Source organism: Oryzias melastigma, linkage group LG17 (assembly GCF_002922805.2).
Source record: "Oryzias melastigma strain HK-1 linkage group LG17, ASM292280v2, whole genome shotgun sequence".
Classification (NCBI taxonomy): Eukaryota; Metazoa; Chordata; class Actinopteri; order Beloniformes; family Adrianichthyidae; genus Oryzias; species Oryzias melastigma.
In genome coordinates, this window is record NC_050528.1 from 26,586,946 (window position 1) to 26,614,510 (window position 27,565).

Consider the following 27,565-nt stretch of genomic DNA (forward strand, 5'->3'; position numbering starts at 1 on the left):
AAATAAGACAAACCTGACCTCTCAACAGGTGGCAGATATTCTGGATTTTTATGACCCTCTTCTCCTCCCCACCTCCTGCTGCTGCGCTCATCTTTATTATGTGAGGGTACATTCCTGCATGTCAGGCACCTCGCTTGTGTGCATTGTTGCTTGTTACTAATAATAGCGCTGTGGCAGAGAGCAGGGATCCTCCCTGCATTTGTCTCCGCCTCGGCGTGGAGAGTGGGCCCACAGAAGAAAGCCCGGGAGCTGTTTGCCCAGCCGGCTGCAGTGTTTGCCCTGCAGGGAGTGTCTGAGCATGAAGGGCTCACCGTGTGTGTCCATGGGTGGGTGGACGAGGATGGAGGGTGGAGACGGACTTGTAAAGGTGCTCGGTTTGGGTTTACATGAGCTTAAATAACCGGGTTACAATGAGTAATCGGATTTCTTGGACGTTGTGAACTTAACGTATGGGATTAGTGAAAGCTGAAGACTTCTACTTTTTCCAACAGAAATGGATTCAACAAACTAGAGGAAGGGTGGATTCAGTCTGGAAAATCTGTTAGTCCAAACAATTCAGTCTGAATACAAAGTGGTCAAAGAGTGAAATAACTAAAAATAATAGATTTTTATTCATTCATTGTAGATTGTGAAGGAGAAAAGCGGCTTTTCTCCTTCACAATCTACTGGAATCCCCTTGATTGTGTTAACGGTTGAAAAGTTGCAGCATATCAAAGAACATAAACACTGAAGCTCCAGTGTTAAAGGGTTAAACAAATCCATCTTTCTCTTTTTGTTTTGACCCGCCCCCGTAACTGTTGGCCAACCAATGAAGAGATCTTTAGTCATGTGGTTTTGTTACAAGATTTGGTCCAGAACAGAAATCTGGATAGATCTGAATGCAGACCAAATGCCAATTTTAGGACTCGATTTGGACCAAATTAAGCTGACCTGGTCTCTAACTAGTCATTTTCCCTGTCTGAATGCATCAATAATGAGTCTGTGTTGATCTGACCACATTTCAATGAGTTGCTGTGTCTCATTGTTACTCTGTTTACATCCCATAATGCCCGGCTACAGTGACTAGTTTGGTCCAGTTGTTCCGCTCCGAGTACGGAGCCTATTTCTATTCAGACTGAGGAAACAGTCAAATTGGAAATAAATTGAGACCACTTTGAAAGATGAGTCAGAGAGTGATTCCTAGTCCCGCACCAGATGTATTCAAACTGAAAATTTGTTCCAGATTGACAAACTCTGGTTCACTTTAAGCGAACCAAATACATCCAGTCTGAATACATCCAAAGTAGAGCGGTGTAAACCTGGTTCCTCAAAACCAGATTTACCTACCAAACGCTGGCACCAACCTTCCACCACAGGCAATTTGGGGTGTCAGTGTCTTGCTCAGGGACACTTCGACACGGGAATCGAGCCCATTGCCTCACCTTTGAAAGTACTGCGGCGCGGTTCGCTTCAGTGTGAACGCAGATTCCTCAGTGGAGCAAAGAGCTACAAGTGGAGCAGGAACACCTGCTGGAATCACTGCAGGCTGCAGCTGGAGATCTTTTACAGAAAAAAAAACGTGGCTTCTCCCTGTGTGACGGTCCCCTCCACCCCCCTGCCTCCCTCCACCAGCGGGAACAAAAAGACATCTGAGACATGGGGATGGGGAGGAAAACCTCTCAGCGCTCTGTGAGGCCGCCGTCGTTGCCGCGCTCCGGTTTCACAGGCTTCAGACAGGCGGAGCGGCGCGCTGTTTTTACGCACAGCCACCGTCCTGCGGGGCATTCACGGCGCCGTTCCGGAGCTGCTGGGCACCTGGCTGTGGGAGAAACGCCACTTAATTGGATACCAGAATCTAGATTAAGGTGATTCTTCTCCTCTTTATGCGCGTTTCTGCACAGAGGACGCGCGTGGCTGACCAAACGTGACGCGCGGACGTTTTTATTTTCAACCTGGGATATTTTTTTTTATCTAAAAGAGACTTTGGCACAGTTCTGTGAGGGTTTACATTACGATCTTCTTCATAAGGGAAGCCGAGCACACTGAGAGGATTTTTTCCACGTTGTTATTTACTCATTAACTTCACCAGCTTTTTTTGGCGACAAGACTGAACAGGTCGCAGTCGGTAAGAAAAGGGGAGCAGTGCCTTAAAAAAACTGGCTTCGTTTAATCAAGCGATGTGAGTCACCAAAGTATTGAGGGTAAGCATTTTTTACACTTGTGACTGTTTGTCTTCCCGTCCTTCTCTTTGCCTCTCTGTTGTTTATACCGCCGCAAACAAACCCCTGAAGTTTTCAGTTTACTGTTTTCCTCGTCCTGGGAAACTCTCCCACCTGTAAAATGTCAGTTTGGAAAAGTTTGGCGATATTTTTCCAGAATAATTTAGAAAAAGTCCGACTTGGTTTCTGTCGCGCAAAAAAGGCGCATTGTGTTTTTTACGCGTTGGGTTTGCGTGTCTGAAAGGCTGAAATCGCACCTGAAAGCATTAAAAGTGAATGACGGGACGTGTGTCTCCTTTCTTGCTCAGGGTACAGATCCTGCGAGAGGCCTTGGCAGCACTGAGAGCAGAGGAGAGGCGTTCTGTTGGCGCACAAAGGAGCAGCAGGAGGAGGTGCCTCTTCGCCTTGAAGCTGCGCCGCTCTCGGACGGATTCTTCATGTTCGCTCCAGCCTCAGAGGAGACAGCCCGCTCCGAGCGTTTACGTGCCGTGACAGCACGCTGTCAGACATGACGCGCCGCGCCGTATGGATAGCCAGGAACATGAGCGCAGCGCAGCGCGGAAGAGGCGGCTCTCCGTTCCGCCACGGTGCGCTCTTGACGCAGAAAGCCCGCGCGACAGCAGGTAAGAACACCCTTCCCGCTCTATAAAGTTGTCTTTACGTTGATTTACGAGATTATTACAGTCGGAGCTGGTGTTTGGGTTCCTAACGCTCCAGTGAACGCACTCCTCCCGATCCCCTCTGGGCTCTGAAAAGCCTCCTTTCACTTTTGCGGCTCTTTACGCACCTGCCAGCGGGCTGCAGGTCGCTGTGACCGGGGCGCAGAGCTGCGCTCGGCTTACTGTCTATCCGCGGGGCCGCTGGAGCGCGGCGCTTTGCTGCCTGGGGCTGATGGAGCCAAGTTGTAGCTCATGACTCCGGAGTGGGAACGTGTTTACGCGGCGCGGCCGTGAATGGTGGTGGTGATCTAAATCAAAGCGAGCAGCTTTCACGGCTCAGAGGAGTGATTGTTGTTGGAGGTGAGCTGCAGACAAACATCAGTGACAGGGTCGGTGAAATGTGGGGCAGGGATGCTGCCCGGGACGCGCTCCAACTCTGCGCTCTGTGCCTCCCTCACACCCCCAGCTCCAACTTTCTGTCCCGAACTGGAGATATGTCTCTGAAATCAAAAGGGAAGGATGATGGCTCACTCCATTCTTTCTGAGTGACTCAGTGACCTCCTGACTCACCTCGTGGACGCCGCGTCACACAGACGAGGGGATCAGATGGAGGTGGAGGATGATGTTTTGTGCGCGCGGGGGGTTGCTCCTCAGTTTAATGTCTGTGAAGAAATGTCTTTCTTTTTTTTCTTTAGTTTTTCTGTTTTTTTAACGACCTCACAGTCAGGCATCTCACACCACCCCGTCAAGCCGCCACAGCTTTTACTTCCTCCAGCCAGAGGTCAAAAGGTCAGTGACCCTGCCGAGGAGCTGGGTCTGCTGGAGGTTCCCGGTGCCACCAACCTGCTGATGGGGGCTGTTTAATCTGTAGGCACTGGATGATTTAACAAGAAAATGAACCAAAGTGTGAGTTTTCTAAGTTCCCTTCATGGTCAGTTATTTTAGTATAAAACTGTCACAACTTCAGTGCTTCAACTCTAAAGCTGTCCAAACAAAATGAGAATTTTGTCACCAAATTGAGTCAATATTGGAGAAAAAAATATAAGTATTCCAGTAAAATCTGTGTTTAAAATGTTAAATTCAAAACTTCCTCCTGAGAAAACCTATTAGAACACGAATTGGTTTTAGTAGCATTTTTTATTTGGTTAATACTGAATTAAAAGATGGTAAAAAAGTTAAATTGAAGGTAAAGTTGATCGTTCTAGATTAAACTGACAAGAAAATACAACATCCTAAGAATTCTCCTTTACATAATAATGTCACCAAGATCTTTAAATTTAACCTCCACTTTTAATTTTTGTTTAATGTATTATTTTTGTATTGAAAAACTAAAGACAATCTTTTTTTTTAATTTCTAAATTAAAAACTTATGGTTAGCACAAAAATAAAGCTATTATTTTTGTTAAGAAAATAACTAATAAGTAACAACATAAACACAAATGTTTTAGTACTCTAGAAGCAAATGTTTATATTCACCACTTAATCAAACTGATCAAATAATATAATTTGATTCTCATGATAATTCATATTTAACAAATTTAAACATTTTGCTCCAAAACATTCCAATTTATCCAAATATTTTTTGCAGTTGCACATGTGAGCAACAAACAAATAATATAAATGAACTTTTTGCTGTAATCTTTTAAACTATTTATTCTATGGGGTGACTCTATAAAGTCATAAATATGAGAAACATTCCAGCAGAACCAAACTTTAGGGGAAACTCTGTGACTAGAGTTGGAGAGGACTGGAATGAGACAAGTAGAAAAACACCGGAACACTTGTAATGAGACAAAAATAGAGATGTAAGTCAATGTTATAACAAACTGGGGAGGAGATGAAAAACTCCCACAAAACTTTGTTAGTTATGACGGGATAATGGCAGCATTTGAGAGAGTAAAGCTGCTGCTGTGACGTTACAAATGTTTGGACACTTTCCTCTTCATCACATTATAGTTTAGGTCTTTGTCTGTGTACCATGTGTACTATTGTACCTGTGTACCACTGTGTACCACATTTTGTAAAATTTAGCAGTTTTCTCTAATCAATCAAAACAAAAATTAACAACAAAAAATGAAAATTTGGGTGTTATTCTGATTTTCAGTCTGAAAAAATTAACAAATTGCAAAGAAAAAAAATAAGTTTTGATGAACTTTGTCTTCCAATAGATCCAATCATCTTTAGATCTATTCAAAAGGCGTTTCTAGTGATCTTTTAACCCTAGAACACTTTTGCTATAAAAAGTTACACCTTCACTTTTGTTGGAGAATTTTTACCCGATATAATATACCCAATAAAAAGTATTTGTAAAAAAAATAGATCAAAATATGACAATATCTGATAAATTTGAGTAGTTTTGTTTTATTCTCAACTGTGGTTTATGTAACAAAATAGAAAATAAAAGCATAGGAAGATCCTAAAAGCAGGCCTGAAAATGACTGAAAAATTAGGAATTTGAGAGCAAGAAATTCCAAAAAATAAAAACAATAATACTAGAGACTCGGTCCACACATTCCTGAGACACGTGAGACTTTACCCAGGGACCCATGACACTCAGAAAAATGCAACATATTAAAAATTATGTGAATACTTTTGCTCAAAATCAACCAGTGATAGAGCTCTTCTGTTCATTATTAGTTTTTTTTGTTTGTTTTTTGTTTTTTTGTTTTTTTAGCAAAAATGAAAAACCTTTGTTGTTCTCATAGTTTCTGCATTACTTAATTAGGAATTCACCTCTGAACTGTGGGCGTGACTGTTAGCATGGAGTAAGCCCACCCCTTCTTCCCATCATCCCTTGTAGTTACACTCTCCTGCTGGCTTCCAGCCCCTCACAACCTAACATTAAAGGTGCAGCAAAAATCCCAATTTATAATGGAAGTATCCAGCCGTACAGTTTCGAGTCAGATTCCATCTCAGACGAGGAAAACAAAGACGTTCATGGATCTATTTATCTCCATCAGAATGGAGCAGAGCAGGAAGCTTGTGGTTGTGTTTTCTACGTCACAAATAAGCTCTTTTTCAAAGTGCAATTTTGTGTCTGCTCCTGATTCATGACAAATAAATAATCAGAACTGAAATTTTAAGTGTAATTTTCTTTTATTTGTCCTCCATCATAAAAAAAATGTCACAAAAAAAACTTTTTTTATCGGAGTGGGTCACAATAAGTAAATCATAACAAACATAGTGGCTAAAGCGTAAAGTAACTTCAAAATAAATGCTTTAACTTGGTAAAAATGATCATTTATGAAGTATGTCGTTTTTTAGACTATGTGAAATTCAGCGTTTAGTTTAATCTGGTGTTGAGAGTTCTGGCCAAGATTATTGCAGCCCAGCCACCAAATTAGACCAACTGGTTTTCTTTTTTTCCCTCCTTCCTCAGATTAATGGAAGTCTGTCAGTAAAAGATGGATGTGTGCTCCGTGCAGGGAGCCTTGTCTTCAGCTGGGTCTCCACGCCGGTGTATAACGTTACTCTTGCTTGTTTTGTCGCGGCACTAATGGAGAGAGTGCAGCGAGGGAGATTGATTATGCAACCTGGAGTGCCACAGGGCAACTCCAATCTGGAAGTGCTTAGAGTATTCAGCAAACCACAGTGATTCCTTCAGGCCAAATTAAAGGAGGCATGATCTGACAAAAAGGAATTTCAATTTGTTAGATGTATTTCTTCAGACAAATGCTTCCCATGCTACCTCTGCTTTGCTTTTTTGATTTCTGCAGGGGCGGAGCGTCTCATGTGAGCGCGTGGGACCGAGCCGCTTTCTTTTTCTGTGATCTTGCATTGTTTGGGTGATGTCGAGCACTTTTCTTCAAGCCCTAAACGGTGAAAATTGTCAAGAACAAAGCGGCAGTTAATACGTTGTTGGAGCCGCTGATGAAACGTAAAAGTGCGCTCCCATCCTTATCACTGATCTCCCTCTTTTAAAACAGCTTTCCCTCAGAAAACAGAGGAATGTTAACAGGCCAAGCGCTTTTGTTTGTGTGAGCACTTTTTTTTTTATACAATACGGCGTATTCTTCTGAAATTAGCAGGTCAGATTCATTAATCATGGCGTTTGAGGGCTGCTTTGAACCATCAGGCCAGGTCATTAAACCCAGCCTGTCTGGGGCACGAGCAGGCGACACGGAAACACTTTGGTGATCGTTGCTTCGACCAGACACAAGACACTAATAATGACCAGAGTGTGTACGTGTGTGGATGTGTGCGTCCAGCTCATGGCTACTATTGGAGCGGCTCTGGTGTGAGAGGCTGGGAAACTTCTGCAGCTTCTATCCGGCTCCACCGTGTTCCCAAACAGCCAAAAAAGTGAAATCCTACCCTCTGATCATCGTTGCAGCGCGGCTAAAATGTGTTCCCATTTAAGGTGAGGCTCGCCCGAGCGCTCTCTGTGTGGCTTCCTTTTAAAACCAACTTAATCAGGCAGGAATTTGGGTTATTAGGGTCATGGACAGAGAGGCAGCCTCAGCGAGAAACAAAGTGAAGAGCGGCGAGGAGCCCAGATGTGTCGCATCAGCAGCTGTCTTCATCTGGGCGCTCATGGGAAAATGAACTCTGCGGCGGCGGGCGATGGTGTCCCGTTTAATTTACCTGAACGGGTCACAAGACGCCAGTGAGCCTGCCGCGCGGTGTGGGCTAAACTTTCCAGTGAACCTGCTCACTTCATCTTGTCTTGAGGCTGAAGTCAAACCTTCGTTATTCCTGGTTTCACTCTTTGCAGTTCAGAAAACAAAAGAGGTTTTAAGTTTCACTGAAGACCCAATTAAAAATGTTCTCCATATGGTTCTGGAGCGACGCTCCATTTACTGTTAAGTGGACGAGCTTTTATCAAATATTTTGGGAATTCTAGAGACATATCGGTTGGTTATTTTAGCCCACTTGCAGATTGATGTGTAAACAGGATGATAAGGAGAGGGCGTCGGGTTTATATCTGTCTTTTTCTATGAAGTTTCAATGCTTTTCGCTGTCTGTCTGCAAGCCAGAGTACAGCGGGGTTTATCTGAGTGTTTGTGGTTTAAACAGCCGCTGACTTTATCTTGAAATCAGACTGAACCGAGTCTCTGAGTGTGAAGATGAACAGGACGAAGATGTTTAGAGTCTGGTGAGGAAGACTTCCATCTGGGAGATTTTTAAGCACGAGGACTTTCTAAATATATCTGTACGGCAGTATTTCATTTGTGCTCCTGCATCACAAGGGTTTATTGGCTGCCAAATTTAGCAGTGTTTAGCCAATAAAAAGTCCTATAAAAGACTTTGCCCCGCCAGGTGCTTCATGCGTCCTCATGGTGGCGCTAAACACAATGAGAAGCAGAACTGGTCCACGAGATAATAAGACAAAGAACAGTAACTTCCTTTTTACTTTATCCCTAAATAACCATTTGTATCATATTTGATACACACATTTCTGAGACTCTTATCTCGTTAGCACGATCTAAACGTTCCTTAAAAAGTCATTGTTTAAAATCTGATTCATGTTTTCTGTCCTGTAGTTCATCATCCGGCCACTAGGGGCAGTAGAAGGCCTGTTCCTGCTCATTTCAAAATGTCTGCTTCCTTGAAATCTCAAAGTGGGAAAAAGTTTAACTAATTTTTAAAAATCACCACTGGCTGTATTGAAAGAATTGAAAATTTGTTGATAATTAATTCTTTATAATTCATTTAAACCATGTTAAACATGCATGACAATGAGTAAATAAGGTGCTTTTTCCTGAACACTCATAGCAGTATTTTTACATCTTAAGCTAACATTGTGAGGAAAAAAACATACTAAAATACCCAGATGTATCATAATATATGTATATATATGTATGTATATGTATATATAAGACAGATATAACATCTGACAAAGGGATAAAGTTATGAGCTCAGCTGCTTCAACATATTTGACAACCCACCTGCCAATAAATACATTTTAAAGAAGCCAAACTCCTAAAAATGCTTAAAATTGAGCTACAATGAAATCAAGCTCAAGTTTTTATGTGTAAACAAATAAAAAAACAAAGAACAAAAAGGCTTAGACCTCTAAACGTTCATGGTGGCTGCTGTGGTGCAGTGGTAAGGTGGTCGACCTCTGATCGGAAGGTTGCAGGTTTGATTTTCAAAGTGTCTTTGGGCAAAACGCGTGGAAGGTGAATGAATGGGACCGTCTGTGACTGTAAACCTCTTCATTTTGAATCACTAGACATCACGTATAGAAAATGACTTACCTCTGACGCCAAATTACGCCAAATCCCGTCACCGTGACCTCCTGTTCGTCTGCTGCCATTTTCTCTCCGTCAGAGTGATTGGTCTGAGTTACTCTGAGTCAGCGTTTTTAGAACTACTGTCGCCAATCATGAGTGAGCTTATTTGAAGTCCACACTGCCAGCAGGTTCAGGAGAAGCTGTCAATCAAACGTTTGAGGTGGAGTCAGCTGGCACCACATGCTTTTACTTAGACATCTGATTGGTTAGTTTATAACTTGAATAAACTGCGATAAAGAAAAAAAAATCTTTAAAAAAATTAAGAAGAAGGCATCAGAGCAAGAATGGTTATTTTGACAAATAAAATGAATAGAAATCTATAGGATTTTGGCCTTCTTGAAACCAGCGGATACTTCCTGTTTGGATCACAAGAGGGGAGGGGTTGATATGTCCAGTGATAATATAGTCTATGATTGGGAGTAGGTTTGTAATGCTTAATCAATGAATTGATTCCTATTCCTACAATCCAACCAGATTGATATGTCTGTCGCTAGTTGTGAATCAAATCAATGCATACCAATAATAAATTGTTTAAAAATGTGAAAAATCGATAATAAATTATGGAAAATACCATTTGGATTGAGGTATGGTTCTTTTTAATATCATGTAAAAATGACTAAGTGACATCACAGCAGACAACACACGTCTGATGGCAGCAAAAACTGACCAACCTTTATTACAGTCCAGTGTGTGGAAACACTTTGAATTTTACAAAGTCATGTGACCATAAGAACGCTATAATAACGTTCCGTTTATATTATTTTGATGTGGAAAAACAACAGTGGGCTGAACTTTATGAACTTAAAATGTGAATGGATTTGACATGAATTATTTTTTTACTGTCCTGGATCAATTTGAGGTCAATTGGATTATTAAAAAAGGACCAAGTGTAACAGACTATGAATCAGATCAGCGAACACTAATTATAATATGCATCGAGTTGTTGTTAAAACAAATTGTTACACTCTAACATCCAACCAAAATGGCAACAACAGCTGAGCTAAAAAAAGTATAAAAAACTCAGCTCCAAATGGAGCAAATCCTCTCAAACAGTGCAGCATGTGACCTCGGGTTGGTCTATCTCTACAGTTTTATCTCACTGACTGTTACTGTTGGTTAGGACTTACAAAACGTGCACATGGGAGGAGTGACATCATGTTTGACAGCTGTTTACATAAAGTTGGTAGTTGTCTTGACTTTTTTTTTTGTTGCCGTTTGTCAGAAAGTTGATTTATATGACTTTGATTTGAAGTAAAAATGAATGTTTTTCACTCATCTACTGCAGCTTACAGCTATCTAATGTCACAATATGTCTACTATTACTCACACTTTGGATTTAATTTGACTGTTTTGTGAAATCCAGACATTTCTGAGAACCCCATGTCCTGGTTACAGTATAAGGCCACGGTTCACAGAGACAGCACATCAGCAGGAGGGCATAAGAAGAGCTGCAGGAACCGAAAGGTGGGCTTTCCACATGAACAGCACCACACAAGTGTTCCTTCTTGTTCCTCCTGAAGTGCTGGTTAGAGAAGGATTTTAAAAGCAAGAGACGATTGGAAAACAGATAGAAGGAGGAGTTTCTGTGTCATCCAATAACAACAGCAAATTTACCAAACAAGCCGTGATTAGAACGACAAGCAGAGAGAACTGTTAAATCTGTGGAAAGAGTTAGGGTTTCATTCTGGAAAAAAAAATAATGAAAGTTTAGGCTGATTTTTGGACGTCGTAGAAATAAGCTTTATTGTGTAGCCGAATTCTAGTGGGGACACTGAAAGTCAACATCATCATAAATGTGGGTAATGGGGTCACGACATCTGCTAAACTCCTGCAACCATAAATCTGTTTCGTCTGACAGGTGTGCCGGGATGCCGCCTCGCCTCTCACCCTCACTGCTGGTGCCGGTGGCGTCTTTCTTCCTCCGTTAAGGTCTCTGCTTCATGGCCCGTGGAAAAACACAATTTTTTTTCTTTACCGTTCTCAACGTGACCCGTTGATCTCAGAACCTGCCCGGCCCGCAGTAACTTTCTTTTGGCAGCTTGAACCCTGAACGTGCGAGGGCAGTAATCCAGGACCGCCGCACTTCAAACGCATTGTTGTGCAGAACGAGCGCAGCCCTTTATCCCGCCGAGGAACCATTAGACACGTTCCTGCAGAGCCCCGCTCCCCGGTGCAGAAGCTGCAGGGTCAGCAGAGGAAATTATCTATCAGTCCGATTATGCAATCAGCCAGTTTACCTCTAAGAGCTCGTTCCAATTAGAGCCCGGGCTATTTGGTTCAATCCGGCGCACGCTTTCTAAAAGAGAGTACTGTTCTTGGCGATCTGTAAATCTTGTGGAAATAAAAGTGGAGTAAGAAAATTCTACGGAGCCAATTATTGAGGAAATAGACCGAAGGACAGCAGCCGTGATAGAGGAGCCACTATGTTAGACGTCAACCTGAGATGGATTTTAAAGCGGTTTTCCAAACATATTCCACGGCGAAGAGATCCTTCACAAGCTTCAGTCTTCCAGACGTCCCAGCAAACTCTTTTTAACATCGACCTTTGCAAGTCCCAGAGAAACCGCCCTGACTGTGAGGAGCTTGTTCACAGACTCAACAGACCTTAGAATGATAAACCATCAGCAGAGTACAGTCAGGAAAAGAGCTGCATGAGTACGGTTTGTTTGGAGGAGCTGTCAGAGGGGAAAGTCTTTTCTGTCAGAAAAAGAAAATGGAAACACACAGTCGGGGTCAAACTGCGAGTGTAGAAAATCTCTCCAAAGATTTGCATGTGTTCTCTGTCGGGTTTCGGTCTCACGTGCGTGTCTGAACACGCAACAATCATTTAGGAGTCAAATCTGTGGTGAGCAATTTAAAAAAAAAACATTTCTAAAATTATTTTGATGTAAAAACTATTAAAGGAAATCAAACTAAATCGGGACTGGAAACAGCAAAAGAAAGCTTTGCATTAAACTGATGTGACAACAAATTTTCACCAAAAATTCAGTCAATTTGCAAATTTTTTGTGCCACTTTGACTCCCTAAATGGTCACAAACCGTCACAGCTCATGGAGATATCAGCCTCAGACTCATGAAGCGACACCCGGACACGCTGAGGTCAGTGAATCAACCGTGAACTCCTGTGTTTATGTTCTGCGGACGAATGCGAGGCTGCCTGGCAGTTAAAGCTTAACCGAAGGTTAGTCTGAACAGCGACCCGGAGCCCAGCAGCAACTCATGTTTCAACCATCTAGTCAAAGTTCAGACTTCACCCTCCACGCTGTGATGAAAAGCCCAGCTCAAATGAAAACTTTACAGTCTGGTTCGTTTGTTTGGGTAGTTCTTGGCTCAATGGTTCTGTCGAGTCACTCGATGGCTAAAGGCTTCTCCATCATTGAAGCTTTAGTGTTTTTCCTGAGCTTCACTTCTGGCTAAAATGAATGAGCTTTTAGGTTGAAATTGGATTGCAATATTGTAACCAGTGTAGTTTGGAATGAGGGGTTTCCTGCCTCCAAGTTCCAGGTAGTCAGCATGGTTTCATTGACAGCTGCTGTATTACGTTGTTGAGTTTTCTGTCTTTAGGGGAATCCATCCACTGAGGCTGTTTTTTTTTTAATTGAAAGAGTCCAGGTAAAGCTGCATCAGCTGATTCACACTGAGGTTTGAGAAATATGTTCACCACATTTGAGCCATATATTGGGGGCGGGAGGGGTGATATATGCAGTCACAGCTACCCTCAGGTACCATCATGGTTTAACCCCCAAATCCAACCCCTGGAGTGTGCTGAGCAGAAAGGGATTGGGTCTCAGGTTTAGTCTTTGGTATAACCCAACCGTTGGGTTAACAGGGGAGTCCAACTCCAGGCCTTAAAGCCTGGCCTCCTGCTGGTTTTCCAGAAACCCTGCCTTGTCTATTGTGATTACGTGGATCAGGTGTGTTTAGCCAATAAGGAGCTTCAATGGCGAGTTAGTTGGAAAACATGTAGGACGGAGGCCCTCAAGGCCTGGATTTGGACGCCCCTGGGTTGAACCCATAAGTCTAAAATTTGTGTTTGCTGCCTCTACAACAGCTATAGGTAATCACGTCTCCATGTCCTTGGTTCATGAGATCATTCAGAGACTCTCCCAGCACAGTGAGGTTCACCATCTACTTTAGGAGCTGCATCTGGGTGACGGACACTTTCAGCAAGAGAACCTGCTGGCAGACAAGATGGCGGCTGAAAATCATTAGCCGGAAACGGAAATTCTACAAGAATTCAGAGTTGTCGCTACTTGAATCAAAACTTTTTTTTGTGTTCATGATTTGCATAAAATGTGTCAAAAGAGGACAAACGCTTTATTAAAGAATAACACCAAAAGTGTTCATATTGGTAAAAATGTTAAGACTTTTACATTAGAGCTGTAGCTCCACCAGTTTGTATGATGTTCTGTGATGGACTTCTTTACGGCTAACGATTCTCAGCCGCCATCTTTTCTGCCACCAGGTCTCACTCAAGTCTCAGGTTTCAGATTTCAGATTTTATTTACTCATACAAAATATTGCAAAAAAACTGGTATAAAAAATACATTAAAAAGTAGGTACAGGAAGAGGCAAAAAATCCACATGGGCTTATACTAATTAGAGCCTCTACCTAATAAAACTTTAAATGAATATAAAATACAATTATACAATTTCAAACATTAACAATTATACATTGTAATCTCATTAAAGAGCATGAAAGAGAGATCGGGTTTATTCATTTTAAAGAGCTCTACAAAAGCGTTGGTAATCACATCTCCATGTCTGAGGTCATGATCAATCAGAGATTCTCCCAATACGGTGAGGTTCACCATTTACTGCATCTGAATGATGGCTGCTATCAGCGGTACTTCAGTCTCTGTGTGACGACTTGTTGTTCCACATCAGTCCAAGGACGGAAAAATAAAATGAAGAATACAATTAGAGGACCTTAAGTGATGTCTCAAAGCAAACAAGAAAATTATCATCAGTTTAGGAGTAAACCGATCAGGATCAAGTTGATCGCATTATCATTGTGACATTGGCCAAAGCGCAGCCCCATTGGCCAAAGCGCAGCCCCTAATTGTTTGCATCTCTTTCACCAAAGTTCTGATGTTTGAACCCTGGACGCACCACAACAACACAAATGTGTTTGAGTTTGATGGTCAAAACGCAGGACCTGTAATCACATCAGTACATTGACTTAACATTGACTATCATAACAAGCTAATGATATTACCTAACATTTTTATAGTTTGAGTTCCTCTACTACTTAAACAATAATAAAATTGCGATGTAGACTCCCCTCCCCCGCTTCCTTGTTGCTGCCCCCTCCCCCTCAAATGTCCAGACGTTTTGGGAGGCCACATTTCTACCATCACAACTGTGCAGACTAGAACAGAATCTTCCATTTTCCTTCATTTAATCGTCACTGGGAGGACGAGAGTCTTAGCATCACAACGTGTTTGCTCGTCTCGAGTTTACGACGGGTTTCTTAGGTTTTTAAATTGCCGTGTCTACAAGTTCACTGTTTTTCTTTGCTGCTATCACAGCGGCTAACCGCACTCCCATCGCTAACGCGGTCATGTTACTCAAAATATTGTTTTTGGCTTTAGACCAGCTTCTGCTGGGATCACATTAAATACCCGGCAGCTTTTTGGTGGTTACTCTCTAATTGTAAAACCCCCATTTTGGGGGCGTGGCTACAGAAAAACAGCAAATGTAACGACTTTTCATTTTAAATCTCTGATTTAAAGGAAAATGTATTTCCCTTCAGGGATACACTGTGACGCACATTTGGTTTTGGCAGAGAGTTTTACGCCTGATGCCCTTCCTGACCGGGCTGGGGACCAGCACAGGGAGACCCAGACTTGGTCCCCCTTACATATTACAGCAGTAGCGTGAAGCGTCTCACCTCGGGGTCCACACTGGATGAAGCTCAACGAGCTCCCTATGAAACAAACCCTGTTTCACATGAGCCAGTCCAACATTTAACCAAAGTAAGAGTGAAAAAAAAATAGCTCTTGGAAAAACAAAAACAGCGTCTTCTTGATGTTTTCTTTTTGGCGAGATCTTCTGACAGTGATGAAGGATTTTGGATGATAGTGTGTTTTGAAGAGCAGCGTTTCATGCATCATTACTTTAGGAAAATTTCTGCTAGAATTTTGATGTCTTTATGCAGTGGGCGGAGCTAAAGTTTTCTTTAAATCCGTGGGAGGTTAAGATTCAAAGAGTCAAAAATGAAGCTTTTCATGGACAATAAAAAGTAAAGACAACCAAAAAAAAAAAAAAAATAGGAATAAAAATAATCCTTGACTTTTTAACATTCATCAACAAGCCTTTGGCTGTTATTACAGATCAATGCCAACAACAGCAATGCTCAAGTATAAGTGCTAACAATATGTTTGCACCAGTGTGACAGCTTTCTGCACATTTTCAAAGTTAGATCAAAGTTAAGCAGCCTAAAAAAGCAGAAACATTTTTTTCCAAATTTCAAAATGAAAGCAGTTTGTCACTGATGTTTAGAGAAATCTCTTTTATTTAGAAGAGTCAGTGGCTACAGTGTTATTCTTTTTTTGCTTGAGACAACTGATTTATCTATTTTGGCAGCTGATAAATTTGAAACATAAAATGTAATATTTGAATATCTTATTCTGTGGAAACTCACGCTTGGCTGGTAACCGGACCTCCCTCTCTGTCCTGTCTGACCCCGACCTGAAAGTCTCTCCGACACCTCCACACGCACGCGTTGTCGTTCGGTTAATAAAACCACCTGGTGGGGGGAAACCCGGAGCGGTGAGGTCATGCTGTCCTCCTCCTCCGGGCCGGACCTCCTGCGTGTGGGCTGAAGTGTGTTTGTGCAGAAACCGTCTGGGAAGAAGGAGAGTGCATCTCTCGCTTTGCGGTTCTGGGATTGTTGGGGGGAACGAGAGCGCGGCACACGTGAAGTGTGTTTGTGTGCACACATGTGGGGGTTGACATTAGGTGGGGCCCTCCTCGCCGACCTGAACCGAGAGACGTGGGACCTGCTATCTGTTTCTCATTTGGCCGGTGCTCTGCGGTTTTCCAGCATTGACAGCCCTCAGAGTGGAAACTGGCACTAACGAGCAATTACATCCTGCCTGCCTGGCAGGGATTAAGGGATTATAGAGGGACTGGGCTTCAGTTTGCACCCTCTTTCCGCACTCTCATTTTGTCCTTCCCCATTTTCTTATCTCCGCTTTAAGTCCGCTCTTGTTCAATTATGTTTTTCCTATTTTCCTCGCCCCTGTGCTACGGCCCATTTTCCTTCCAGAACGCCTCTTACTCTTATCGTGTTCTTTTTTTAATGATCTCATTCTCTATAAATGTCCCCCCTCCAGCTCCTTCACCCTTGACTTTGTGTCAGCCACACATCTAAACATGCAGCCAGTATTTATCAGCCGGGAGCTTTCCCGAACAGGCACCTGACAGGCCGCCGTGTAGCTTACAAAAGACTTATCTGCATGGAAAACTGCTGAAGAGTGAAATTGGTTTACTGCTGAGTGGGCCGGCCGCCCGCTTGAAGAAAGGAGGGAAACACTTGTGGGAGGAAGCGGTGCAGAAAGATGGACACCTTGTTTTTCCTGACTCCTCTTTAGTCAGATCAGAAAAAGTTCTCCATGCAACACCCCGGAGCCTCGTTCGTGACACACTAATGAGACTCTGTCAGCACGGCGGCACATGCAAAACTCACAGAACCAGTTTTGGTTAGCCGTGGATCCGGCAGATCTTCTGGCTTCGCGGGACCTCCCCAGATCTCGGGGTGTCTGGCAGCGATCAGGCGGCTCTCCTGGTGTTCGGCCTCCCTCTCCTGCGTCTCCTCTTACACCGCAGGTGTCTTTTATTGAGCCAGCTGTGATTTACCGCTCCCCTGCTTTCCTCCCAGCTCCTGCAATCAGGACGGCGGCAGTGACAGGTTGAAGCTGGAGGTCAGAGCATTTTACATACGTGCATGCGTACGCAGCAGAGCACAGCGCGCTGCTAATGGGAGGTAATTACTGTATTAGAGAAGTTTGGCTTTCCCGGGGAGAGGAAACACCAGAGAGCTTTGTTTCTTTTGAACAAGGCGAGAGTTTTATGGAGACTCTGGGGGCACGGCTCGGGCCCGGGGACCTAATCGTGCACACTGAGCACTCAGATCCCTGATCAGAAACACACGCGTATTATTTTGCCTTTTTTCTGTCTCTGCAAAGACGGCTTTGTGAGTAATTGACAGGAAATGGTGCACACAGTAGTAGCTGTGGAGTTCGTAAAAAGGAGTCAGCTGTCCTGCAGACATCTATGATGTAGTCTTCATTACATGTCCTTCAGATGCATTATTTTAGTCAGGGATGACTCAGAGAATGGGAGATGCAGCATGTGACCAACGCAGGGACAAAAAGACTCCAGGATGTATTTACAGCCTTTTTGTCCTTTACTGATCATTTATATTATATTTTGCAGAAAGTGTTGAAAGTTTAATCTCACAGTGAGTTTGATCATCTCATCGATTGTTATGATGACATAGAAACCACACAGAATTACCATTAGCCCATTGTTCACTTTAATGTACAAATGGTAAATTGATTTTTTTATTTTTATTTTTTTGGCTTAAAGCAAACATAGCAAGAAATAAGACATATAAATGTTATAATTCCTAGAATAAATCCTTGAAACTTTATTTATTTAATTGAGCTTTTCTTTATTTTAAAGAGCATTTTCATTTAATTTTGTATTTGTCATTGCTTTTTTTTGGATTTACTCATTTTTATTTTGTCTCTTTGTTATATTTTTTGCCATAAAACTAAAAAGTCCCCAGAAGCTGGAGTTTTACTAAAAAGATAGATATAAAACAAGTAAAAATACTTTTTTCAGAGCAAATTTAAGTACGTATAAATGCTCAAAAAACCCATATAACCCATCCAGCATATATTTGGGTAAAATATAAATAAATATAGATTTTTGCCAACTGTTTTGACTATAAAATTGTATTTTTTGTTTTTCAAAAAGGATATAACAAAAACATTGTATGACATATTTATACTTTTGTAATAAAGATTTCAAAAAGTGTTGGTGGTTAAGCATGAAAAGTACCATTTATTTATTTTAATACATTTTCTTGAACTGATGCTGTGGTTTAATTTTTCTGATTTTAGCTAAAAAAAAAAGGGAAAAAAACGTTACGAATTTGGATCAAATTCAATGAAGTTTTGCCTATAAAACAGTAACAATAGAGGATTCACATCACATGTATACAGAGAGAATTCTAATTCACTCAGACAAAAAGTTGAATTGACATTTGAGTTGATTTGATTTATTTCAAGCATTGAAAATTGTTAAATACTGCAGCAAAATAAAAAAACACACACGTATCTAACCTATATAATTGATTAATACATAATATAGAATAAAAAGAAAAGCTACCAAATATCATAGAAAATGATCTTCTAGAAAGTGTAATTTCTCATACAATAAGTGTTTTGTAGTCATGCAAACATGACACACGTCCCATGAGATTCATTAAATAGCATGAATATCAATTGAAGTCCAGTAGTTTCATTTGTTGCTTGAAAAGAAGTGGAAGAAGCAAACCTATAAAATACACCCCCATTAAGTTATTTCTATAAAATACATTTTCTTGATCATTTTAGGTGCATAGACTTTTTACAGAGTGGATTAAATCTGTGGACTTTATCCTAAACGTGTTATAAACTCATGTTTTGTGACTTGCAGCATCAGTTGAATCACCAACTCATTGTTTCCATGAACGTTGAGTTGGTCTCCTTTACAGTAATCCTTACCTCTCTCAGTACAGTCTGCTCACATTCGGCCCACCAAAACCATATTTCTGCTGAGTTCAGGTCCGTTGATGCTTTAAAGGTTCAGTTCTATCTTACTGCTCTGCAGCTGCTGGTGACAAATCATCAACTGTTCTCCAAAGTAGGGAGTTTCCAGGACGTTTGAGACTTTTGGGGTTCTGTGTTCCCTGATGGTTTTTGAACACTTTTTCAAACAAAAATGTTGAGAGCGTGTGCTGTCGGCGGTGTCTCAAACCATTCTCAGTTTAGTTTCAGTGAGTCCCACAGCAATTGTTGACAGAAGACTATTGGTTTCCCCTGATAATCCAGTTCAGTCTGAATACACTCAAGATGTTAGAATGTGATCCCAATTACAGTTTCTTATGTTTCATTTTGTGTCTTTTATTTCTAAATAAGTTCTTGTTAGTTTGGTTCAAGTGTGGCGAGTTTATCGATGTGGGTGTGTCTAAATAAATACGGCAATCGCTGTCAGCTGTGATGTGACTGAGAGTGGAGTCAGAAAGAAAAATAAATTCTTTGTAAAAGTGATTTATTGGATTATTGAAACATTTATTCCGAGGATTTTGACACAGCAGTTGAGGTGCCACACTCTACCAATGCAACACAAGAGGACCTTGGTCCCGGGGCAGAAGCCGCTCTCAGGCTGGTCCTTCCAGATGGTCTCAGTTTGAGTCCAATCGGACCGAGCTTCTGTTCGCCCTGAAATTCTTCTGAATACAACTAGACCAAAATGGCCACCGTAGAAATTTCCGATCTTTCCTAAAGTTAAAGAAACTCAAATACTAAATGTTATCTATCCGTCTAAAGAACTTTTACGATTACGGTTTAATATAAATGATAACATATGTACATTCTGTGAAAAGGAAATTAAAACCATGCAACATTTATTTTACTCTTGTCCCCAAACACAAATATTTCGGAAAGAGTTACATAACTGGCTGAGGAATATATTCCCACAACAACCAACATTCTCTTTAAATACCATCATGTTTGGTATAGTATTGGAAAATAATTGGGACGAAATCTGCTTGAATATAATCCTCTGTCTGGCTAAAATTAATAAACACAAATATAAAAATATAAAGACTTTAGAATATTTATAAATGTATTCAAGTTGTATTTAGAATCATTAGAGCTAATTAAGAAACCAGAAATAAAAACAATATATGAAAGACTAAAAACTTCCCTTGCATATCTATAGTTAAGTGATCTTTTATTGTTTACCTCACTTTTGCTTAGATTTATTTTTATTGATATTAATATTATTGTTTTATTTATTTTTTATTGATTCTGATTTTGTTGTTTAATGCTGCTATTGCCCCCTCTGTTTGATTGTAATAATGTAAAAACACCATGTTTTGTTCTGTAGTGTGTAGTTGTTCAATAAAAAATAAAAAAAATCTCACTGTAGCTGGTGATGAAAATAGAGTAGGAATGAAGCAACTGGTGAACTGCAGACAAAAGTAAAGCAACGATTGTTGTGTCGTCAGACAGAAAATAGGGTCCAACTTCTACCCAGCTAAATACCCTTCTTGCATGCTTTTCTGTCTTGTAACACAGGATAAAAACGAGCTACCGCTACGCTGTAACTGCATTGCATTTAACAGCACAACTTTACAGCATCCTCTCTATGCTGCAATATTATTGCATAATGGTTGTTGTATTATTTAAAGCTGCTCATCTTTCTTACCTGAAACTGTTTCGGTGTTTTGAAGGAGGAAATAATGCGTTTGTTTTGAAAATATTTTCATTTACTGACCATAAATGGTTCACTGTTAAGCTGTCGTCAAGCTCACACTTCAAACTTTATGTGAAATTTATAGCCTCTGTTGTATTAGTTCATGAAATGACCACATTTACAGAATAAAAGGTTTATTGTTCTCACGTTTTATGATTAGGAACTGTCGCGTTTTTATACGCTGTGGCCACAGAGGTTTTAAGAAAATAGAAAGTTTTATGGCAAATATACCTGTTTTGTTTTAGTAATGGTAAAGATTATTGTGCTTTACATGTTGCCATTATGCCATTACGAAACTGGGCGACAGCCGGGTGGCCCCAGGTCGGTGACAGCTGGATCGTCGGCCAGCAGCAACTCTGATTGGACGATGTGTGATCGTCTCCTGACGGCCGCCTGACTGCTGCCCTCTACATTCATGACCACGCCAACGATTTCCCAAAAGATTGTGCAGCAGCACTAAATCTTGATGATTCTACCGAAGCCTCACCATCAGTTGTAATTGTGACTCCAGCATTACCCAGACAAAGCAAACTTCTCAATGTGGGATTGTGAAATGAGGTTGACTCTAAAGTTCTGCAAAACTCTGTCCAGAAGCTTCCCAAAAGTGATGCCCTCTGCATGAGGGGCATGAGGTTCAATTCAGTTAAAACTTCTGAGCTTTGGAAAAAGCTCCCTAAACATGAATTTTTGTTTCAACAATAAAAATCGTTTTTGTGCAGTTATTGTGGCTTTAAAAAAAAGTTATTTTTTCAGATGAACTTATCAACACAGAAGTAATAAAATGTTTGGCGATGAAACTATGCAGTATAAACAAGCATGTTAACTCACCTGACTGTCCTGGCACATTCTTGGCATTGCAGTTGTTTAGGGTTAGCAAGGCCTCATGATTTATCAATCTGTTGCTGGGGCAACAGGATTACTCAAAGATTTACAACAGAGTCTTTGGGTATCAGCAGATGGAAACATTTTCACAATATTTTGGACATGCACAAAGTTCTATTTTATTTTCTTCAGTATATTTGTTACTATGTGTGTGTTCTAGGTTTAAGCTAAATACTGTGAAAAATTTGCAAGTGTAGACAAGATTTGGTTCATTTTTATGGACAATTATCCTCTCTTCTGCTGTCAATCTAAGGACCAAATGTTTTCTACAAATGCAGCAGAAAATTTCCATGACTGTTAATGAGGGGAGTTAGTTTTATGGGATGAACCGTCGTTAAAATTCAGCAAAATACTTTTTTTTTTTTTTTTTTATCTTCTCTAACAGAGGAAACATTGGAAAATCATTTCGGAATGGGGAGAATATAATCTAATGCATCAAGTATTTGTGGTCACAAGACATAAAACCAAAGCACTAATGAATCATTTACAATTAAAGATAAGGAGCTTAAAAGGCAGACGGACCAGCTTTTTGTTAATGCTTCTATGCTCTAAATTACCATTTTGTTATATTCATGTTAAAACTGATTGAGCAAACATTTGATGAAAAACTGGACTGATCTTTCTTTAGATTCCAAACGTTTTAACACTTTTAATGCTGCAAGATCTACTTTGTGTTGTCCTGAATAACATGTTTTGACTGACACAGTTGTCTGTGTGGTTTATGAGTCCATTCTTATTCATTTGTAATAAAACTTGAAGTGACGTCTTGTCTTTCGGCTGTCGAGTCGTAGCTTTAGTTACATCCTGCAAATGAGTAGATCTCCATTTTCAGTTTTCTTTAGAGCCTCTATTAATCTCTCGTGACTCATGATGTTTGCAAACAGGTTAGAAGAAAATAGCCTTGGAAAACAGAAAAGGAATTCATTTTTTAAACCCAAACACACTCTGGATTAGAAATTTGCTCCATCTAATCTGCGTCAATGGCATCTTGCTAGAATTAAAGCAGCCTACTGTATTTTATGCACTATAAGGCCGTCAATGTGTAAATACTGTAAGCTTCAACTGAAAGCGGTTCGGGAGAATCTGTCAATCTAGCACTTGAGGTGGGGACCATCGGGCACCACAGGCATCTGGTTGGCCAGTTTTTAACTTAATTAACTTTCAATAAAGAAAAAATATCATGAAAAAAAAATAGGATTAGCAAGAAGATTTTAAGAGAAAGGTATCAGAGCAAGAATGGTTATTCTGACGATTAGAATGACTGAATAATAGCTGTTTATTTAACAATAGAGGTTTTTGGGATTTTGGCTTCTTGAAGTAAACAGGTACTTCTTATTTGGAACACAAGGGGGGAGGGGTCAAGCTGTCAGTGATATACATATATGGTTATAAGAATACTTTGTAACGCCGAACCTTGTTTGTAACATGTGAAAAGAAACAGACTGATACAGCTAAGCTAAGATGACTGTGATTATGCTAATACTCAACCTTTTAAGATTGTGTAGAAATAAAAAAAAAATAAAAAACAGTCTGACACTGCTACATGTTTACCTCATTACAAGCGTTAGTTGGGTTAGAAGCGTTAGTCACATTTGAAGCGTTAGCCGCATTAGAAGCATTAGCCGCATTACAAAAGTTAGCTTTGCTAGAAGCATTAGACACATTACAAGAGTTAGCTACGTTAGACGCATTAGCTGCATCACAAGAGTTAGCTATGTTAGAATCATTAGACACATTACAAGGGTTAGCTACTTTAGATGCATTAGCTGCATCACAAGAGTTAGCTATGTTAGAAGCATTAGCCGCATTTCAAGGGTTAGCTAAATTAGCCAAATTAGCCACATTAGAAGCATTAGCTGCAGTGCAAGAGTTAGCTAAGTTAGAAGCATTTGACACATTACAAGGATTAGCTAAATTAGCCACATTAGCCACATTAGAAGCATTAGCTGCAGTACAAGAGTTAGCTAAGTTAGAAGCATTAGACACATTACAAGGGTTAGCTACGCTAGACGCATTAGCTGCATCACAAGAGTTAGCTACGCTAGAAGCATTAGCTGCGTAATCTGCATTAGAAGCATTAGCTGCATTACAGGAGTTAACTAAGTTAGAAGCATTAGCTGCGTAATCTGCATTAGAAGCATTAGCTGCATTACAAGAGTTAGCTAAGTTAGAAGCATTAGCTGCATTTCCAGGGTTAGCCAAGTTAGAAGCATGAGCTGCATGACAAGAGTTAGCTACGTTAGAAGCATTAGCTGCATCACAAGAGTTAGCCACGCTAGAAGCATTAGCTACATTTCAAGGGTTAGCTATGTGAGAAGCATCAGGCACATTACAAGGGTTAGCTACGTTAGACACATTAGCTGCATGACAAGAGTTAGCTACGTTAGAAGCATTAGCTGCATCACAAGAGTTAGCCACGCTAGAAGCATTAGCTACATTTCAAGGGTTAGCCAAGTTAGAAGCATGAACCACGTTAGGAGTATTAGCTGCATTACAAGACTTATCTAAGTTAGAAGCATTAGCAGAATTACCAGCGTTAGCCACATTAGAAGCATTAGCCACACTAGAAGTGTTAGCTGCATTAGCATATTCATAATACTTTTAATTCCCAACCTTATTTGCAACACATTAAAAACAGACTGATACAGCTAAAACTATGTTACTAAGACTACATTTACTTTCAACCTTGTTGTAAGACGTAAAAACCCCTCTTAATCCTTCACCGCTACACGGTGGCCGCATTAGCATGTTCAGAAAAACAACCAACAAAACTTTCTGACAGAGCACTGTGTACCTCTCAGTCATTTCGACATCATTAAGCACAAACAGAATGTATCCATACAGTACACAAGACGCCCCGCATTATAAGGCATCATTTTATTAAAAATATTATGGCTTGTAAGTGCATCTTATTTGGGCAGAAAATACCCCACGTTGCACAAAGTTGTGCTGCTTTTGCATTAAAACATCATCAAACTAAACTCTTTAGTTTTCCCCTAATTTTTAGAAACCAAGTTTTCACACCTGAAAGTGTTTTAAAGTTCAATAGTTGTGATGTCCTCATCTGCCGTCTCATCTTCCCAACAGTTTACCCTCTCAGCTAACAGTGAACAACAACTGGACTGCAGAAAACCAAGAGTGTAAATGGGAGCTGACAGAAGCGACCTCTCCCCTGCTGCAGACGGGCCCGCTAATGAACAAACCCATGACTTTAATCAGCCCAACAAGAGGCTGCAAACATGCTTTTCTTTCTAATCACACCTAGAATCACACACATGTCCTGCATTGGGTCTGAAACTCTAGGCCACATAAACACCTTCAGGAGGCCGGCGTGAGTCCTTTCGGCCTTTTCTAGTTCCTTCATCTCTCAACTCCTCCTCCCACTTCATCTGCAAAAAAAAGGCTGGAGGCGTCAGGCTGTAAACAGCTCCGGAGTGCTGGGGTGAAAAGAACCAGCAGACAGGCCAGTGTAGACTCATTGATCTAAAAAAAGGGCTAAACACTCCCAGCTGTGGCATTAGGAGCTCTGAGCGGCACCTCTCCGGAGACCCGGTGAGGACCTGCAGCCCTCTGCCCCGCCTCGCCTCGCAGCCAGTAGAGAGGAGGACAGGCTAGCTTGCAGTGCATCCAAACTTGTTTGTAAACTCTGCAGCGTTTGCTTTACCGAGTCTTCGGTGTGCAGCAGTCACTGTCTGGACTGCATGTCCACAGCTGCAGCATGCAGGGCTGCATAAACGCATCAGCAGGTCTTATCGCGAGCTGTGATCCGTAAGCTGTTGTCAGTCTTTCATCTCGCTGCACAGACTGAACTGCTTGGATTGTTACTGACTGTTAAATAAACATGGTGCCTTCATATCGGCGCGATCTACAAATACATGAGCCGCACACACAGGAGTGTGCTACAGCGGCTGTAGTTCAGCGGCAAAGCTAAACAAAGGCCCGCACAAATGATGGATGTGGTTTCAAATGTTGGAGCACAATGTGGACAGATTTACCTACAAACTTTCAGATATTCAGTCCTGAACTGATTCGACTATTTGCAAACAACCACAAAGTATGAATTATTCCTATCATTTTGGATTTGAAAGGTTTATTTTCTTTTTGGAGTCAGATGATGAATCTGATGAATTCAGGTGGTTTGGATCTAATCTTTCAACAATAAAACCTTTATGTTGCTCAGTAGACTGAAGTGGAAACTGGATGACTGCAATCTGAAGGATTATTAGTGTATCTTTGTGATGTACCATTTAAGAGCGCAACACCCAACATTCCCGTGTTTTATTTTAAAAGTCTGTATTGGGGTCTGGAAATGTGCAAAGTCTCTAAATCAACTTTTTGTGGACATTCAAGCAAAAACCGGTTGATCAAAAGTCTTCAAACAATGTGAACACAATTATAGGATTGGTAAGCACAAAAACAGTTGGATAGTGAACATTGTAAAAGAACTAATAGTAGGAATGAGAGCTGTTGAAAATCCATAAATCACAGAAATTAATCTACAGTACGCATAAATGTTATCACAGAGTTGAATGAGGAGCCACACAAAATAAACATTTAACCCTTTAAGTCACTAGTAACCCCTAAAAGCATGCTGTCTGACACACCAAAACTCTTTTACTGTTAACACGATCAACGTGAATTAGTTGATTCTGACAGTGAAAGATGTGCGGAGTTTTTCTCTACATAATTGTTGATTGTGTATTTCACTACTGTAAAGGCTGCTTTTCTCCGCCTCAGAATCTACTGGAATTATGTTAATTCTGTAAAAAGGTTAAATAAACTTTAGCATTAGGTCTGCTACATGACTGAGATGATCAGAAGCGCCACATTTTAGGGGCAGATACTGCAAAGGCACAATTACACCAACATTTCTCTTGATCAAATTCTTATAAAAACAAGTGCTTATGTAATGATCCAAGAGCACTCTTTCACTAAGCGATTTAAGTAGTGCCAGAGCACCTATAATCTTCAACGTTTGGCAAGTGATCAAGCCTTTCTTCTTTCCATTCAACAGTGGATGTTGAACTCTCAAAAAGGGTTGCTCTGTGTTGAGTTTTGAAACTGTGGTAATGCTCTGAAGCCTGGGAGAAGCCAGTTTAGGTGATCAAACATGCTCTGGGATGGTTCAGTTGGATTTAACTGATGTGAACAGGATCCAAAAAGACTTAGGTTAATTCTGCATCATTTCCTTCAGGCACCTGTTCATATTTATTAAATTTTTTTTGTTGAGGTCTGACACTTTGCTGATGACACCCTCTTCTATGTAACCTGTACATCCCGGCATCGGCACTGTTTACTGAAGTATGAAACAGATGAAACAAACCATGCCGTTTGTTTAGGCATGCAACTGGTAAGACGAACAAAGAAATGAACACCTCAAAATCAATAATACCACCTTCTTTGGTTTTATTGGCTTCAGTGGATGCAGTTTGACTTAAAGAATTGTACAAACTGATCCATGCTAATTTTCTTCTTGATTTTATTTATTTGTTTTTTAGTAGCCCATCCCTCTTCTCCTTCAAGTCTTTCAGTGTGCTGTGAGGACTATTTGAGGGCTCAAAATCTTGAAGAAATGTCAGATTTGGTTGCTGATTCTTTTTAATGAAAAAAATATATATATATATGTTGACAAAAATGAAACTGTTAAAAAAAGAACAAAAAATACATACATACCTATATTGGTTACTGTTGGGTCTCTTGTAAATGAAGAAGACAACATATTTATTTTCTGTTGTTGTTGTTATTAGAAGTCAAAATAATATAAGTTTAAGATCTACACAAAACTGGGGTTATGCTGAAGGTAAAGCTGCCGATCAGGGTCAAGAATTTAACTTTTGAAGCAGAAGATGGTAAAAACTATCATGTGACTAAAACCATGTGCATACCGGCCATTTGATACACATTCAAGGACACATATTCAGTTCATGGTGTTCACACTGGACAAGCAGGAAGGATCCTTCTCTTCTTATTCTATTTGCCAGCACTGGTACGTCACCCACAGTTGGAAGAGGTTTGGTACGAAATGTCAAAGTGCAAAACAAAAACGGTTTGGTTC

At 40.7% G+C, this 27,565-nt stretch overlaps 1 protein-coding gene across 1 annotated transcript in view; it reads left to right on the forward strand.

The window, feature by feature from the left end:
* Positions 1 to 1,545: 1,545 nt before the first annotated feature.
* The window catches only part of LOC112147149 (artemin), a 33,386-nt gene continuing 7,366 nt past the window's right edge, over positions 1,546 to 27,565 (forward strand). Inside the window, exons 1-2 of the mRNA XM_024273292.2 lie at positions 1,546 to 2,180; positions 2,507 to 2,821. Of these exons, the coding sequence (XP_024129060.1) occupies positions 2,707 to 2,821 (115 nt within the window). The 5' untranslated portion in view covers positions 1,546 to 2,180; positions 2,507 to 2,706. The remainder of the gene's footprint in view (positions 2,181 to 2,506; positions 2,822 to 27,565) is intronic.